The sequence below is a fragment of the Struthio camelus genome, chromosome Z (assembly GCF_040807025.1).
Source record: "Struthio camelus isolate bStrCam1 chromosome Z, bStrCam1.hap1, whole genome shotgun sequence".
NCBI lineage: Eukaryota > Metazoa > Chordata > Aves > Struthioniformes > Struthionidae > Struthio > Struthio camelus.
This window is the reverse complement of record NC_090982.1, coordinates 2,307,125-2,324,399: the sequence shown is the minus strand read 5'-3', so window position 1 is coordinate 2,324,399 and position 17,275 is coordinate 2,307,125. Positions and strand designations below refer to the sequence as shown.

The following is a 17,275-nucleotide window of genomic DNA, read 5'->3' as shown; positions in this document are numbered from 1 at the left end:
GGGGCGGGGCGGGGCGGGGTGGCGCAGCGCAGCGCAGCGCAGCGCAGGCGGCGAAGTACGCGGTTAGTGTGCTGTTGCTGCTGGCCAATGCAGAAGCTTTACTGCGGCAAATACTTTGAAAAGTTGCGCAGAAGATTGATTTCCCGTACTCTTTGTGCATCTTCGACCTGAATTAAGGCAGAAGGTAAATTCGTACGAAGTGTTGAGCTTCTGCTCAACAGCTAATGAATAATGCATTGTTTTTCACTAATAGGTTTGAAACCATCTTGTAAAGGACACATCGTTAACCTTCTTTGGAGAGGCTTAGGCTCTGTGGGTCGATGTCATCTTGAGGTCCAGTGGCAGGGCTAGGAATTTGACCCCTACTTCTTGATTGTCCAGGCTGTTGCCACCAGCCAGCAGGTTTAGCTGGGCAGTGCTTAAGTTAGGAAGCAAAGCAGCTCTGTGTTTGTCTCCAAGGCCCAGCAGATAAACAGAAAAGAGTTGTTTTGGAAAGATGCTGGTGGGGGAAAAATCCAAAATTTCAGAACTAGAAATGAAAAATCAGATCATAGAGCAGTCTAAAAGTGCTGGGCTGTTGAACTACCTCTGTGATTTATCACATCTGGGTGTTCCAGAGCCTGATGCTCAGCCCTGTTCCTATGCCACTGTCCTTACCACATCTGATCCGTTCCTTGTCCCACGCTGCTGCAAGGACCAAAGATGCTATGCTGCAAGTGTCATGATTCCCTTAGGTTGAACTGGAGAAATTCCAGCTTGCCTAGGAACTGAGTTCCCAGACCCCAGTTCTCAGATGAAAAAACAACTCCAACTCTATATCCAGCCTTGGGTTTTGTGTCCCCCTCCCAGGGATTTTTCAGGAAGTTTGTAATAGTTACAATGCAGGGGTTCTGCTACTACCGCTGCTCAGATACTGTGAGAATAATCTGCAGAAGAGCCTGTGCCAAGGGTTTCAGGTTGATGAAGCTCTTTCTGTTGTTTTCAGGGAGGTAGTGCTAAACTTGTGTCTCTAGGGTTGGGGGATCGCTATGATCGCATATATAACACAGTACAAAAGCACTTTATATCTTTGCTTTGTGTTGTAATAATTTCTTAAGCCTCTCTGGGCAAGTCTTAGAGGCCTGTACCAACATCTAACACTGTGAATTTCTGGTTCAACCAGGCATGCATCTATCTTTGCTGGAAGTTTCCATTCAGGTGGCCCTCGTGTCCTCTTGTTTATCCCTGCTGCAGCCAGCTCTCTAGCCTACCGCTTACGCTTTCACCGGGGCAGCTGCTCTTCGGTGAAAGCTGCCAAGGTTAGCTAACAAACAGCACTTATGTCAGTAGACTATAAATTAGGGAGTGCTGGGAACTCCTCCTGAAGTGAGGCTTAGACAAAACAAGCCATCCAGAAGAAGAGAGATTCTCAGAATGTTGAAATCCTTTCTTAACGAGAGTTTGAAAAAGTTCCGGCTCTCCCAGTAGGAGAGAGATATTGACAAGCTGGAGAGAGTTCTTTACGAGGTTACTGAGGTGGTCAGGATGCCGGAGCTCATGATGTACAAGGACAGGCTGAGAGAGCTGAACTTGATCAGTCTAGAAAAGAGAAGGTGGAGGGGTGGTATCTAATTGCAGTTTTCCACTACTTGAAGTGGGTTTACACAGAAGGCAGAGTCACGCTCTTCTCAGATGTGCACTGTAAGAGGAGAAGCAGCAACAGTGCAGCAACAGAAGTTCCTGGTAAACAAGCTTCCCCGTGAGACTGGTGCAGCTCTGGGACCAGGCCTGGAGCATTAGGAGGCTCTCCATCCTTGGAAGTACTCAGCTTTCACCTGAAGAAGGCTTTGCACAACCTGAGGGTTGAGCCCTACTTGGAGCAGGGGATTGGACTGAAGACCTCCAGAGGTCCCTCCCAGCCAAACGCTTTCCATGTTTATACCTGTAGCATAGGCAAGTTTATTGTGGGGTTGTAAAACACAAGTGTTCAGCCCTTGTAGCAGGAGTAAGTTAATCTGTTCATTTTAATAGTGATTGTGTGTCTCCTTTTGGTGAATGCTTAGATGTAAAGAAAACACAACTTCTCTGCCCTGTGTACGTCTCAACATCCACGCTCTTTGCAGCTGTGTATAAAGGTGCTCAAATGAATATTCTCCAGCACTGTCCAGTGCCTCTTCCCATGGCGTTTGACTCCTAATTCTCAGGGCTGACCAGGATGTACATGGGGTGGATCACCGATAGGAAGAGGAATAGCTTAACCCTGCTTTTGTGGTGCTCATCTCCATGCAGTGTGTGTCTGAGGCGGGAGGAGGCTTCCAGGGTGGATGCCCAGTCCTGGATGGTTGCCTGGAGTGCATTGACATAGGCATCAGCTAACCTGCAGCCGAGCTCTCCCAAGTGCGGGCAGCCGGAGCCCAGCAGGCAATGGGTGGAGCTCTGCGCACCAGCAGCGGAGCTGATGTTGCTACTATTTTGTTGTTGTTGTTGTTAAAACTTACGCAGCTCGTGTTACGTGCTAGACCATGGCTGAGGGCTCTGATCGGGGCCTGGAGCCTTGCTGGAGCCAGGCTCTTTCTGCGCCGGCGAGTTGCGTCTTTGGATTCGCGAGGAGCTGTCACACAGCGCAGAAACTGCACCGGGGGAGCGGACGGCAGCCGGCCAGCGGCCACATCCGACACCGGGCTCCCTCCTGCCAGCGGCGCCGCTCGCCGCCCCAGTAAAGCAGGTCGCGCGGCGCGGGGTGGGCGGCGGACACATCCGCGGGTGCGGGGACGCGGAGCCGCGGCGGGGCGGCCTTTGCTCCGCCGGGCCCACGCCGTGCGCCGGGGCGGCGGGCCAGGCTCCCGGCGCCACCTGCTCCTCGCTGCGCTGCTGTCCGCCCTGCTCCCAGCTGCCGTCTTGCCTCCGCCCCAGCGAGCCAAGCGGAGGAGCGACGCGCGCCCCCGCCCGCGATTAACTCTCGCAGGTGACATGGTTATATTTATTCGTCTTTCCACAGTATCCCCAGTGATGAATTTGATTTTGCCACAGGGAGTCCACCAATTTATAAATCATGCTGAGCTCCATCAAGTGCAGTTTACTTGACCATGGCTTTTAGGGAAAGCTTGGAAGAGGAGGAGTGGTGATGGGGGGGGCTTGTTTTTCCATCTCGTTACTCTAGAGCTTCTTCAGTTTTTTGTTGGCAATCTCTTTGTTTCCCTTTGTGTAGCAGGGTTCCCTTGGTGCAGTGGGAGTTTCTTAGATCAATTATGGAGAGAGAATGGCAGTAAAAAAAAGTTACGGATTGAGGGTGGAAGGAAGGAGGGAAGAACATCTCAGATGTAACTGAGTAACCGTTGAGATGTGACCGTTGTAACTTTTAGCGTGATTTTTTTGCAGCTTTCCGACTGAGAGCATTGCCTTGGGTCGATAAACCATCATGGCTGTAGTTCATAGTTAACTCAAGAAGCTGCTTAAGGATCAGGTACACACATTTCAGAGATATAGTCTAAGCAGAGAAATAAAGGTACTTTTCCATAGTAGGACATCATCAAGAAAATATTCTAGTGATCCCAGAGTGCCTATGGGGCAGCGTGATACAGTAGCTGTTAGATTTTGAAGGACTTAGCTGTTCAAACCCTGACTGTTGCATGCTGGGTGTGAAGCAGTAGATGAGACCTCATAGAAGTTTGACTTGTTTGCCATATCAGTTTGAGGAGGGTGAGATCTTCTTTTTTTGGCTGGGCTTGATGTCCGTATCATGTATTACAGCAGATGAGTTAGAAGAGTTAAAGTACTGAGAGAGTCCCTATTTTTATTGATTTTATTGTGGGTTTTGATTAATTTTAGTGGTAAGTAACAATGGTTTATTGTTATTTTAGTATTTTCATTGCTACCACAAAGTTAGGAGTAAGGATTATTAAAATTTAATCTATAATTATAAGCCCACAAAAGCAAAGGGAACAGCCAAGAGAAACTGATGAGCTTTTTGACCCCTTGAGACAGGGGAGAATATGTGCGAATAAGTCTCTTTCTTTAGGTATGGTATGTCTGGTTTCTATTTTATTGTGGCAGCCAAGACTGGGACGTTATAAGAGGAGACAGAAACAGAATTACTGTGTTCCGCAGACTTAGGTCATGAGGGACACTGTACCACAGTTGCAAGGCCTTTGTTCTGAATAGACCAAGTGGACTGGTGCATGTGGGAATATCTCTGTAACAGCAAATATGCTATATAGTTTTAGTAAAGTTGAACTTAGAGATTCCTCATTAGTTACTAAAAATTGGGCTTTGTATAAGGAACCTAGGAGGAAAAGTCATTTGTATTGTAAAAGAAAACCTAAAAATTAAATTTCAAGGCAAATATGAGCCTGTTCTGAGCACAGAGGTTCCCTCATGGTAGTTACAGTATAAATGGAAGTGAAGCTGCCTGTGAAGAGAAGTAAAATTCACCTCATTTGGTCAAAGGTAGGTGATCAAAGAGCAAGCAAGTACTCTAAGCAGTGATGCCTAAATGGTGTGTCTGTGTTGCCAGTGCGTATCCCTGAGTAAATAAGGATTGCTCCTGATTGCTTTTAACAGCATCATATGTGAAATGAATTCTGGCATTAGAATGTACGTTGAATGTTTCATGTAAGCTCAGGTGAAGACCTGAGTTTATTTTTGAGTGTATGAATGGGCACAAATTCATGGGAATGGGAATGGGAAACAGTGAAATCAGAACTGTCCAGTGCTAAGTGTAGCACTGCAGGTCAGAGCCCTGCAGCTGGTAAGGGCTGTCCCAGCAGCTTAACTGACCTTCCCCACAGATGCATATTTTCTGATTTTGTTTGTACAGCTCCTAACATGCTGGGAGCATTAATCTTGGGCTCCCGTGTGCCGCTAATGCACACAAAATGAGTAAATCAGGCAGTGGGCTGCTGTAGGGTGAGTGAGGATGGATGATGGTAGCTCCTCTTTTTTCACGACTGATTTTTCTGGTCGTTGATAATAACATTTCTAGTCTCAAATATTAAGTGGCAAATTTTACGAGATACCTTTCTGTTTACTGAAGCGGAACATTTATTGTTCTGTTGAGAGCTGTGAGAGGTGCTGTGAGAAAAAAGGGGGTGGGGAGGGTCTGTTCTGTTGCTGCATGCACCAGGGTGGGAAGTGAGCATGAAGAGCAGAGAGTGAAATCGTGCACCACCGAATCCTTGTGCTAGAAACTCCAGCAGGGACAGAATTTAATCAGCAGGGGGTTATGCCACTGGCAGCGACTGTTCCTCAGGGTGGGATAGAGGGAACTACACTGGACGTGTGGGACTATGAGCTGGAGCAGAATGAGAAATGACCATTGAGGAATGATCCCTCACTAGGGGCAGCCTCATATAGGCTTGGGATTCAAATGTCTTTCGATCTTATGAGCTCTTCCTGTTTCACTGAAGTTACTTTGCCAGTAGTGATTTTTGAATGTTTTCTGTTTGATCTCTTGTTCTCTGCTTGGTGCGTCCAAAGATTCCCACTGGCATCCCTGGGTTTTGGATTGGTCTCTCCTCTAGGTACAAGGTTGTTCATGCTGTATAGTGCCATTATTATTGGGGGACTGTAAAGTCTGCTTTTGGTGCATGTTAACGGCCTCTTTAATACGACAGCAAACCTTTAATCATAGTTTGCCCAATAATGGTTTCTGAGTTGTGCTTCTCAGTGGCCCCCATGGTTGATTCCCCGTCTACTGACTAGAAATGTACCAGCCTGTTTAGGACCAGCCCTTTTACGAGGTTATTTTGTTAATTAAAGTCAGTTTTAGCTCAGAAGCAGAGTTCTGAGGATTTCTCTTTCCCACACAGTGGAGTCCTAACAATGGAATAATTTCTCACTTCTCAGATATGAAGCAGAAGTTCAAATATGTGGAATGACTGCTGCTTGCTCACCAAAGAAAAAGATAGGCAACGGGGTGAACTCAGTCTGTAGAAAAAGCTTCACACTTTTCCTGACAAGCCCTATATCCCAAATGTTAAAAAACAGGCTCTGGCTGAGGACTTGGAAACCCCACTCAACCATTGTTTGCTGCATTTTCGTCTTATTACATCCATCACTGGCAGAAGCCTCATCTGGTTCCCTTAGCTATGCGACTCTCCATTTCTCGCAGTGGCTGCTGTGTCATACAGAGCTTCCTTTCTTGTGCACTTCCCCCAGCAGTGCCTTTTACGTATTAGAGGTCAGTGTGACCTGCATCCTGCCCATGCTAAATCTGTTGAGCTCGCCCTTCTCACATCAGCAACCCCTTGCTTCTGGGGAGTTTGCGCCCATGTCACTAGATGGAAGCTAATGAACAGTTTGCAAGGGATGTATCCAGAGAGTCTGGGTCTCTCCTAGAGCTGCTGTTGGTTCTTTGAAACCGGCCTGTTTCTTGCTGAGAGACTTTCCTCAGGTCTCACAAGGGAGATATTTTCTTGGGAAGCCTTGGCCTCACTTTCTCCCTTCCTGATTGTAAACTGTGATTTTTGCAAAGATGTATAGGTCTCTGCAGCCCTGACTCCATGTCCTTTATATTTCTGTGGCTGTGCTGGTTGTGGCCTTCTTCCTCTCTCTGATTTTGATAGTCATCGTACTGGGACAGGGAGAGACAGAGGGCTGTTGGTTTTCCTCCCTTCACGTCCCTCTTGCCTGGCAGATGCAGGGTACGCACAGGTGTGAAAAGTCACACTTTTGGGGCAACTTGGGAGATCTGCTGTGACGCGGGTGTATGTGGAAAGCTGACTAAGTATTGCAGGTAGAAACCCAGAGCAGTGAACACTGCAATTCTCACAGCCGTCTGGAGGCAGCAGGATTTGCTTGTTCATGTACAGTCTTGAAGCTCCATTGTTACACAACAAAGTTTTAATTACCTTGAAGGTACAGAGATCTCAGAAAAGCTTATTTCAGACCTTCCTAGGCCTATGAACATCTGCTGACAGGAAAGGGAGACAGACCCAGCGTGGATGATGATGGCAGAAGGATACTGTAGTGTTGCTGCTGAAGCTGCTGGGTAGACTTGATCAGTTCTCTCCTCTCTGCTTTAGGTATGCTGAACAGGAAGACATGCTAATCTGGGTCTATTTCTGTACAGCTCTGTCCCCTGAAAGGTATGTCTGGCTGGGACTTAAATGTCCCTCTTGACACAGGGTTGCCTCCCTTCTGTGCCTCACAAAGTGAGATGTGCATGGCCTTTTAGAGCTCCTGGCTAACCCTGACTTTGTGTCCCATCCTTAGTAGGTAATGGAGAACAGTGGCCTCCCGGAGGAGCTGTGGCAACTCATTTTGTCCTACTTACATCTCCCTGACCTGGGCCGCTGCAGCTTGGTGTGCAGGGCATGGTACAAACTCATCCTCAGCCTGGACAAAACACGCTGGCGACAGCTGTGCCTGGGCTGCACTGAGTACAGACATCCAAACTGGCCCAACCAGCCCGATGTGGAGCCACGGTCCTGGAGAGAAACCTTCAAACAGCATTACCTTGCCTCTAAAACCTGGACCAAAAACAGCCAAGAGCTGGAGTCTTCCAACTGCTTCTACCTGCTCCGAAGGAGGAAGGATCGACGTCTACTCTGTGTTGGAACAGGATGTGAGTTTGACAGCCTCAGAGCCGCCGTGGCCGCTGCCAGCCCCTATGACCGCATTGTGCTGCTGCCTGGCGTGTATGAGGAGCACAGTGAGGTGGTGCTAAAGGTGCCTGTGGAGATTGTGGGGCAGGGAAAGTTGGGGGATGTGGTGCTGTTGGTGAGCTTTGACCAGCATTGCCCCACTACTCGCCTTTGCAATGTGGTCTTCATGCCAGCCCGGTTCACTCCTGTGCTCTACAAGGTGAGCATCTATGCAGTGGGAGGCCATGGGGTGGCCATTGGTAAGGTGAGGGCTGAACTACCTGGGATGTTGGTCATGCAGGGAAGCACTCACAGATGTATCAGAATTCCCCACTGTACGCTGTGGATCAGGACAGCTGTAATGCTGTCCTGGCAGGGCTTCGTCCCTGCCAGATAATGCACCAGCATTTGGTGGGAAAACACTGACAAGCGTACTTGGAAAATCCCTGTTTGTCTGCTGCAATGTGCTAGTTACTGAAACAAGCATATAATGTCTTACTCTGTACTATTTCTTGTACTTGGTTTATAGGCTGTAAAAGCTACTGCATTTCATCTTTCATATTGTTATTCTTGTTCCTGTTCTCAGCAGTGTGATAAAGCATTTTGGCTGCTGTGAGTGGAACAAAAATATTTCCTCCCAAATCTGAAAATGAAAAATTAAAAATCAAACAAACTGCAACCTACCTACAGTCATAGCCTTGTGAGCTGCAACTTCAGAAGGGCTTTTACAAGCAGCTTTTCTAGGCAGAAGTTGATGTGATTATGTCCCTTTTAATTAACTTTTTTAATTAAAAAAAGGGAAGATATGATTTAGTGTGGAGCAAGCTAGTGGTCTGGAGGGATTTCTGTGGTGTTATCTTTGAATACAGGGAAACCTATTTCAAAACCCTTTTGTGACCACTTTTGGGAGTGCTCAAGGCGGAAAACAAATGTCGGGATAGCGTATTGGCTGCAAACACTGGAAATCTTGATAAATTACGCTAGCTCACATATCACAAGTTGTTGATCTGTTGCCTTTTAAAGCGATCCAGTAGGGATCAAGGGGTAACAAGGGAAGATAGAATAATGATTCAGGAGATTTATAGTCAAATTAGGAACACGGTGAAATTCCAAGCGCACTATTTAGCATTTCTTAAGTGGTCCCTCTGTATCCTGACGCATTCATGTTGACTTTATGTATCATGAGTGCAGCATCCTTCCACCAAGTACCCTAATGACTCCAGAGAGAACTGTAGATCTCTAGGCATATCTGATGTCATCTCACCTGATACTTCACCTAGTAAACTCTGAGTCCATTAATGATGCCAGCTGGCAAGCACATGTCTCTGAAGGCTGCAAACTTCTCTGCAGGGTGCATTACTAAGATTTAGTGATCTTAGCACATCCTTTAGGCCTTTCTGCACCACTGGGTGACCCTTGGGCCTTGCTGAGATCACGTCTTGGCAGAAAAGTTAGATGGAAAGTTGCCAGCGGGGAGAAGTTGGTAGATGTCACTTGTTGCAAGACTGATTCTTGTTAATTCAACCTGCGGCATCGCATCTGTGCTTATGTGAACTTCTTGTCTGTTGTACCTGAACGCATACTGTGTGTGTGAGCTGTGTGCTGTATGAGGAGTTTATGGTAGCTCCGGGAAGCTTTTTCTTGTAATGTTCAGTGATGTCACCTTGTGCTTATTCATCAGACAACCTCAGGCTATATCCAGTTTGACAATTGCAACTTTGAAAATGGGCAGTTGCAGATCCATGCACCAGGGACGTGCCAGGTGAAATTCTGCACCTTCAGCCAGTCGAGCATCCATTTCTACAATGTGGCCCTGTGCATCCTGGAGAACTGTGAATTCACTGGGAGTGAAAATGTCTCGGTAACTGTGGAGGGCTGCCCAACCTCTCACTGGAACTGGGCCTGCAAACACTTGACCAGGCTGGCCAGGTCTTGCTCAGTTTCCATGCAGGTGTCAGACCCAGCCTTTTGCACCACGACCAAGCAGGAATGCTGGGGGAAGTCACCAGTGGGGACAGTGAAAACATATGAGATTGTTGTAGGGGAGGAACGGAGCAACCTCCTTTCTGCTTCAAGGGCTCAAGCCATGTTTGACCCAGCCAGCAAGGATGCTGAATTCGGAGAGAACCTCCATGCAGGAAAGGAGAAGGAATACCCAACCCTTGACTCAAATTCTAGTGACAGTGACTTACATAGTGAAGATGAAGAGGGTGATCAGGCTGTATACAAACTACCATGCCAAGCCCACAGTCTGGGACATATGCTCACCACCAGCGTTATGCACAGCAGGCTTCAAAGCAACAGGCTGCATGCCCTACAGAGAGACCTCAAGCTCAAGTCTCTTCAGCAGGAGCTGCAACAGGACAAGGAGGCCCAGTCTTTGGCCAACTCTCTGCAAGGCTGCATCATCCGGCAATGCCTTTTCAGGGATGGGAAAGGAGGCATCTTCATTTATTCACGAGGGCAAGCAAAATTGGAAGGAAGCATCTTCAGGGACCTGACCTATGCAGTGCGGTGCATACAAAGCAGTAAGGTACTGTGAAAATTGCTAATGACTCCTCTTCCCTCTCCCTCCTTCTGCTCTACCGTCTCCTTTCCTATGCACAGCTTGGCCTAACCGGCCCAGATGAAGGGCAGGTCGCTTGCAACCTCATGCTTTCTGCCTATAGTAACATCATAATTGCAGTTGGAAGGCACGTTAAGATTGACTTGGTGGCACGTTAAGATTGTGTAGTCAAGCATCTCAGTCCCCCTCGCCTGTAAATCAAACTCTCCACCCTGTGAGAAGGTGCCCCAGTTATCGTCACCTTTGTTGTTCCCAATACAATCCCTACCACAAATTCAGGGCCTTAGGAGATGCCACGACAGTCCCCTAGACTCTAGGTAAAGATCGTCTCTCTTTGCAGCCAGTCCTGGCTGCTTCAGAATAGCCTTTGGGGATCTCTGTAGCAGCCGAGGATGAGGCATAAGAGGAGATTTTGTTTAGAACCATGTGGCTAGATGCTAAAACATGAATGTTTTCACTTTACAACGTTTTCATCTAACCCTGTGTTTGCCCAGCGTTTTCCACCTCTTTAGCTATGTTTCTTCAGAGGTTTTTCATCTGCTGCACTCTATGCTCATACTTCTCACATGTAAGAGTGTTCGCATAGGAAAAGTGTACAAATGCAGAGATCGTGCTCTGCAGCCTCAACCAGAGTCTCATATGGCCAGCTAAAACTTTTCAGCACAGTCTAGAACTCTGATTATGTGAACATACCAGCCCATAATTCTCCTGACCCTGGCTTGGACTGATATGGAGGTGTTAAGTGGGAAGAAGATAATTACTGGTCCCGGACTTTGGCCAGTTCTCCTGAAGAGAGCCAAAAAATTATCCTTGAGGTAACGCACAACTGTTAAAAAAAAGTCTTTCTGTAAGTGTCAAAAGAGGAGGGGGAGATAGCAGAGAACGGAGCAGCCGCGGTATAGGTAGAAAAAATAGGGATGAATCAAAGAAAGGGGGGAACTGTTTGGTCAGCGTTTTTTCAGCCGAAAATTGGGTTTTATACAAGGATTTTTTCTCTCACAAGAAGTATTTTCACGCAGCAGAATTTTGCTCTCTTTAAAAACAAAGTTAAATCATCTTTTTGTCATCAAATCTGTGTTTTCCTGATGTCAGAATATTACTCTGGGTCTCAGAGAATGTGTAGTCTAGCTGACCTCTCCCCCCTTTCTTCCCTATTGCTGTCTTCCTCATCAGAATACATCTCCCAAGGAGCGTTAGTTTAGTATTCCAAATAGAAGGTGCCTCCTGGGAGACATGATCTCACCAGGAAGCTGAACGGATAAAAGAGAGTTGGCTCACCTGAGCTGCAAGGCCTGTAAGGCGTTGTCAGAATTAACGTGTTTTGGCTTGGAGCCAGAGCATCTCATTTTTCACTCTCTTGCTTTAAAAAAAAACTGTAGGGGAAAGCAGAGAAATGTTTTTCTGTTCAGTTCTGAGCAAAGGATTTTGTTGCAATTGTGCTAATTCACAAGCTATGTTTGCAGTGCCTGCAGAAGGATTGCAGAGCGCTGGTTGCAGAATTGCTTTGTTTCTTGGCAATGGAGAACGGCAAGTTTCTTTCGGAGAGATATTCAGATGGGTGAATTCCTTTTCCAGTAGGTGCTCTCCCCTCTGCTGACTGACAGCACTTGGTGAGGCCCTTGATATGTTGCTCTCCCCATCTGAGTCACTCACGTGCCATTTTCCTTGTGACCTGTGATAGTGTCAAGTGCACTTCAAGCACTTTTGAACTTGTCCTTTTTCATTCCTCTCAGTTCAGTTGCAGTTCGTTCAATAGCCTGGTTTTAATGGACAACAAATGGGATGGGGATTAGGCTAGTTCAGCTGCCGCTCTCAGTGAGAGTTTGCTTGGATAGAAGTTAGCCCAGAGGCTTTCATTGAGGGGTTGGTGTATCAGAGCTTCAGACAGTGGGACTCTGAGATCTTTGGCCTTGTAAATGGAGTAAGGTGTCAAGTGAATTGGGAATACTTACAGGTTATGTTCTGAGAGTGGACAAAACTTTGGCTTCCTTATTAAGCGAGGATCCTAGTTCTTTGGGCCTTTCTCATGTGGCAAACCGGAGCAAAGGTCCTACTGGCAAGAATGGGCATGGCTCCCCAGTTTCTCACAGTGACTGTTATTGAAAGCATTGCAGTGCTTCACCAAGCCCCAGCTCTGGGTTTTGCCCTGGAGAGGGGAGTCAGATGTGGCCAGACTCCTCCACTTGGATCTCAAGGAGCCAGCTAGTGGGGGCTCAGCTGTGGCTAAGGGCTCTAGGTCAGCCCTAGGTGTCACAGCAACTGCTGTGCTTCAGGAATGTGTACTGAACATAAGTGCCTCCATCTTGGACAAGATCCTTGAGTGGAATGGATGAGTAGGCAAGTGTCTTTCTAGCTCAGACATGAATGGTTGTTTCTCAGGTTCCCTCCTCCATGTCCTTCAGCAAGTCTGGCCACCGCAGGCAGGGAACTGTCTGGTTGGTCTGTGAGCAGTGCCAAGCCTGCAGCACAGTATTATGAACACGTGAGCCATGGTTGGCAGCAGGTTCTGATCTGCCAGCACCACTGCCTGTGGCAGCATTCTGTGGAGCAGGTGTCTGCCTTTCTTACCTTCCTCAGCTCCCTGTCTGGCAACCAAGACCGGTGAAGATAGGCAGCTGTCACGTCCCACTGAGCTCCATGTTTAGTTAAGAGATTGTGTGAAGCACCTTTCTGGAATGAGCAAATAAAAAGAAGTGTAATTTAATTACTTTCTGATCTGTGTTGTTCATTAAAGTGAGATACGCAAAAGCAATTTGTAGATGATTTATCACCGTTTGTACGACGTGATTTTAAGACGTGAGTTTGTATGCCTGGAAAGTATTGAAGATTGCTACTGCATAAGCAGTTAACTGCTTGTTTGCTTAGATGAAACTTGGTTGTGAAGAGTACAGCAGTGATTTCCATTTACTTGCTGGTTTGGTTCAGCCCCAAGCGGCACAAACTTTTCTCTGAAGGCGCAAGACAGGAGGTGAGTTGTGTTCTGAGTGTGCATGTTGTAGGACGTTTGCCCAGTCAGCTTCATGGGAGGCTCTGTGGCACTTAAGTTTGTTCATCTCACCTCTGAGCAGTTCCATGTGGTAGGGAAGTGAGGAGCCAGCTAGTTGCCATCTATATGTGGGAAGGATGTTGACATGGATGGGGACTGCAGCTTGAAAAGGACTGCCTGAGAGGGGAGGGGGCGGATCTGTGGTACCGTGAAGCGTTTGGAGGTGGATTAAGGGGGAATGGTAGCTCACCGTTTTGACAGCGTGGGAATGTGATGTAGTGAATGAAACCTTTGGGGAGGCACTTTAATGAAATCCTTCCAGTTGAGCCCTAAGAAATGACAGGATTTCTAAGTCAAAAACATATCTTTGTTCTGGCTGTGCAACACCAGGTGCCTTGGGTTCCCAACCCCAGACAGACCCATGCAAGTGAATAATGCTCAACAGCCTTAGTGCTTCTTAACATGTGCTGACCTATTCAGCTGCTGAAACCAGAGTGTCTGGCACACCACAGCTTGGTGGTAGAGGCAGAGGGGGTTTAGAGGCACAGAAGTGGCAGAAAGATCTGTATCATTCGGTCAGTTTATCTTCTTCCTCATCCCTCTAATTACAGTTACAGGTGCTTCTTCTCTCCCCTGCAGGTTATCATGCTGAAGAATGACATCCACCATTGCAAAGCATCAGGGATATTCCTACGCCTGTCGGCAGGAGGCTTGATTGCAAATAACAACATTCATTCAAACTGTGAGGCAGGAGTGGACATCCGGAAGGGAGCCAATCCTCTTATTCTGGTATGTGCCCCTCTAAGCCGAGCTGGAGGACAGCGCTCTCTTTCTCTCACATGCTGTTTCTCTCCAAGAGGCAGCAGGATCCACTTCCCACTACTGAAAACGCTAACCTTGCTGCTAGCTTTGAACTTAAGCTTGTTTATTTTTAGGCTTTTGTTGATGATTTGGACCACGGCTAATCCCAGGGGCAAAGCATGATGGAAGCAGTGGCTGACAGCACGTTCATGGTCTCTTGCTCTGTTTCATGACATCTATCTTAAAACTGCTGTGCATAGAGGATAGGGAATGTCCCCCCATCAAATGAAACTCCCTAATCCCTAAAGTTAATGGATCAGCATTACATTATAAACTATACTTATCCTACACTTTGAATCAGGTTCTGTACCCTGAGACTTAGTGGAGGGCCTCAACTCTGCATAGCCAGCAGGCAGAAAGAGAGCAAGAAGCAGTCTGCCGTCCAGCACCATGGTATTTCCTCTTGATCTGTAGTGCCTCCAGCTATGTAGTGGGTGATGTTGTCATTGTTTAACAAAGGCTGAATCTGTATGTCATGCTTGAAGAAGCAGGGGCCTCATACGTGGGGCTGGGGACGGGCAGAGGCAGGCAGGCAGGCAGAAACATGTATAAAAGTTACCGTCTGAATGACCCTCTCTGGAATTGCATCAGACTGTAATCTGCCCATGGGAGATGTGACAGACAATCTCCAACTGCGTGAAGTAGGAGATGCCAGCTCCTGCTGAGCCTCTGACTGTATGTGTCTGGCCTTGTTTGCAAACCTTGTCAGAGATGTTGTTTCTTGCTTAGCTTGGGTTTTGTGATTATTACTCCCCTGAATATATTAGGCTGTTGTCCTGCTCAGGAGGATCCCAAGGTGATACTGACCCCTGTTGTGGTGAAAAGCAGTCATTTGGTTTTACGCAATGGTAATACTGGCTGCGCTGGTAGTGGGCAGACATCTCCTGTCTATGTCCTGGAAGGGGCTGAATGTAAAGCACTATCTTGCTGCTGAAGAAAAGGCACCATGCTGTACTGAGCTTCCTCCTTAGATTCCTGGATCCAGTTCCTGTAGGTTGCCACTAATGATCTTTTTCCTCTTGAAGGCAGTAGAGAGGCCTTGAACGGTAATTCCATCACACAGATTCATGTCATGCTGGTCGTGAGGCTCTGTAGCCCTGTCCAGTTTGAGACTGGCGGAAGAGGACTAAGCATTGTCTGATCCTCACCCAAGGGCAACTCTTTGAGATGGCAGGTGGAGCTGCTGATTAAAGAAGAGGCTGCAGTCACAGTGGAAAGGGAAATTTGGCATTATATAACAGAATCCCAGAGAAAAGTAAAAGTTAAGCCTGCCTTGATCCTTTGAGAGTGATCTCTTAGCAGCTGAATTAATTACTACTCTGCCCTTCTCCCCAGAGGGTGGGGAGGGGCTACTTTGTTTGCAGTTGCTGTCTCATCTTGTTTACTTTTGTAAGTGACCTTCCCCTCTCCCTTTTGCTTTTATTCCCTCTACACGTGCAAAATAAAACTGCAGTGCAACAAGATACACAGCGGCCTTCGCTCAGGCATTGTTGTCGTTGGCAACGGGAAAGGCATCATCCGTAGCAATCAGATCTATGGGAATAAAGAAGCTGGCATTTATATTCTGTATAATGGAAACCCTGCTGTGAGGTATGTTAGCGAGCGATGACCTATCTCTCTTCTCCTTTGTCTGTTAAGAATTAGTCCTCCTACTGTGCCTACTTGTCCTTTTTTTTTTTTTTTCCCATGATAGAGCAGAAGTAGAACCACTGTGCGCTAGTGCCTTTCTGTTACTTCTTTCGATCTGCTTGCTGCAGCTGGGTGCCTTTGCCAAGTGCTGATCCTGGTGTTTTTTCCTGGATTTTGGGGGAAAAAGGCTCTGTGAAGAATGAACAATACACATCCCAGTGCTTGTTGCAGGACATTGGGAGACAGATGTCTATGCTCATAGCATAGAATTCACCTTTCTGCTTTAAATACAGAAAGATGTAATAAACAAGCCACTGACTTGTCTGTTTTTAATGCCACTCAAAGAGTCTGGCAGGCTTTCTTCACATCAGTACCATTGATTTTACCTGGTAGTATCAACTGGTAACTGAATAGAAGAGATAGCATTACTGGTTTCAAACTGTTTAACACCCCAGTGTCTTTCCCACGCTTTCCGTCTCATCCTAATACACCTTCAGCTCCAGCTTCCAAACCTGTCCCAGTTCTTACTGAGTAACCCCAGACACAAACTAACCACTCTCTCTTACGTTCAGCTGAACTGGTATTTTGAGCCCAGTTCCTTCTTGGGGCTTGCTGCACTGGCACTGCATCTCCTAGGAATGGGCTCTGTGCCGTAACACTAGCCGAGGAGGTGTGAGAAAGTGTTCTGCACATGGAGACAGTATGCTGCAGGAGAAATAGCATACCCTGCTGCTGTGTACCCTTTCCACTCTCCAAACTGCTTATTGCACCTTCCTTATTGGGATATTTTCCATTACCCCCATGGGGAAATTTCTTGTGGCTCAGCCATCAGCCACTCAGAGTTCCTAGACTACAAATGAGATAGCAACTGTTACTGGTCATAGACGTTAAAGGCACTTACTTAAGGTGTATTCCCACCCCTTCTCCCATCCCATGGTGTGGTAGCTCACCTCCTCCTCTCGTGAATGCCATCTTGTGCTGCGTTCCTGATGCACTGTCTCAATAGGTCTGCTCAGGGGCTGGTTGAGGCTGCACTTACCCACGGTCTCCTGGATGTGCCATGTGTTAAACATGTGGATTCTAGATATGGAACTTCCAGCAAGGCCCTGTTTCACCTATGAGATTATGTATTCAGTTGTTGCGAGGCAAGTTAACAGAAGATAGTTTATAATAGCAGTAGTATCCTTTGCTAGGTAACTTTTCCACAGCTGGACACAGAGAAATATTTTGCCTTTTCCTGAGACCTGTAAGCCCAGTTCAATCCCTTGTGGCTGTTTGCTGCTCCTTGGCCAGGGATGGGGTTCATTGTTCATCGTGGGCTTCATGATGGGCTATGGGGAAAAGCTGCGGTATGTATTTCTGAAAAGCTCACCTGTGACACAGGAGCAGAGTACTGTTTTTAAAAATGTTATAGTTCCTTGGGAGCATACCTCTTTCAGTCAGAACGACCCTTTGCAGTAGCAAAGAGGCTTTCTGGATAAGAAAAGGATCTTCTCCTATTGTGGGCAGGCCAAGGTTTGAAAGGTACTGAGTGTGACGCTGCTCAGCTATGCAAGACCTACTGCCTGTTTCCAAAAGTAGGTAAGGTACAGTGTTGGAAGTTTGCTGCTTGTTCAGAAGTGGGCACCAGAGAGCTCTGCTCCTTGTATTTTTAGAATGGTTGACCCTGGA

At 47.1% G+C, this 17,275-nt stretch overlaps 1 protein-coding gene across 6 annotated transcripts in view; it reads left to right on the top strand.

Annotated features, from left to right (window-relative positions):
* The first annotated feature begins 41 nt into the window (after window positions 1-41).
* The window catches only part of FBXO10 (F-box protein 10), a 29,539-nt gene continuing 12,305 nt past the window's right edge, over window positions 42-17,275 (top strand). For 4 of the 6 annotated variants that reach the window (XR_011137755.1, XR_011137754.1, XM_068927347.1 and 1 more), the window contains exons 1-6: window positions 42-184; window positions 7,002-7,064; window positions 7,192-7,782; window positions 9,244-10,095; window positions 13,754-13,903; window positions 15,429-15,565. Coding sequence is in view for 4 of the 6 variants with exons in the window: in XM_068927347.1 (XP_068783448.1) it covers window positions 7,198-7,782; window positions 9,244-10,095; window positions 13,754-13,903; window positions 15,429-15,565 (1,724 nt within the window). In the remaining 2 variants the exon portion in view is untranslated. Of the gene's footprint in view, window positions 185-2,864; window positions 3,443-5,126; window positions 7,065-7,191; window positions 7,783-9,243; window positions 10,096-13,753; window positions 13,904-15,428; window positions 15,566-17,275 lie in introns of those variants that run through there. The other 2 variants (XM_068927348.1, XM_009674874.2) reach the window with 2 other exon arrangements.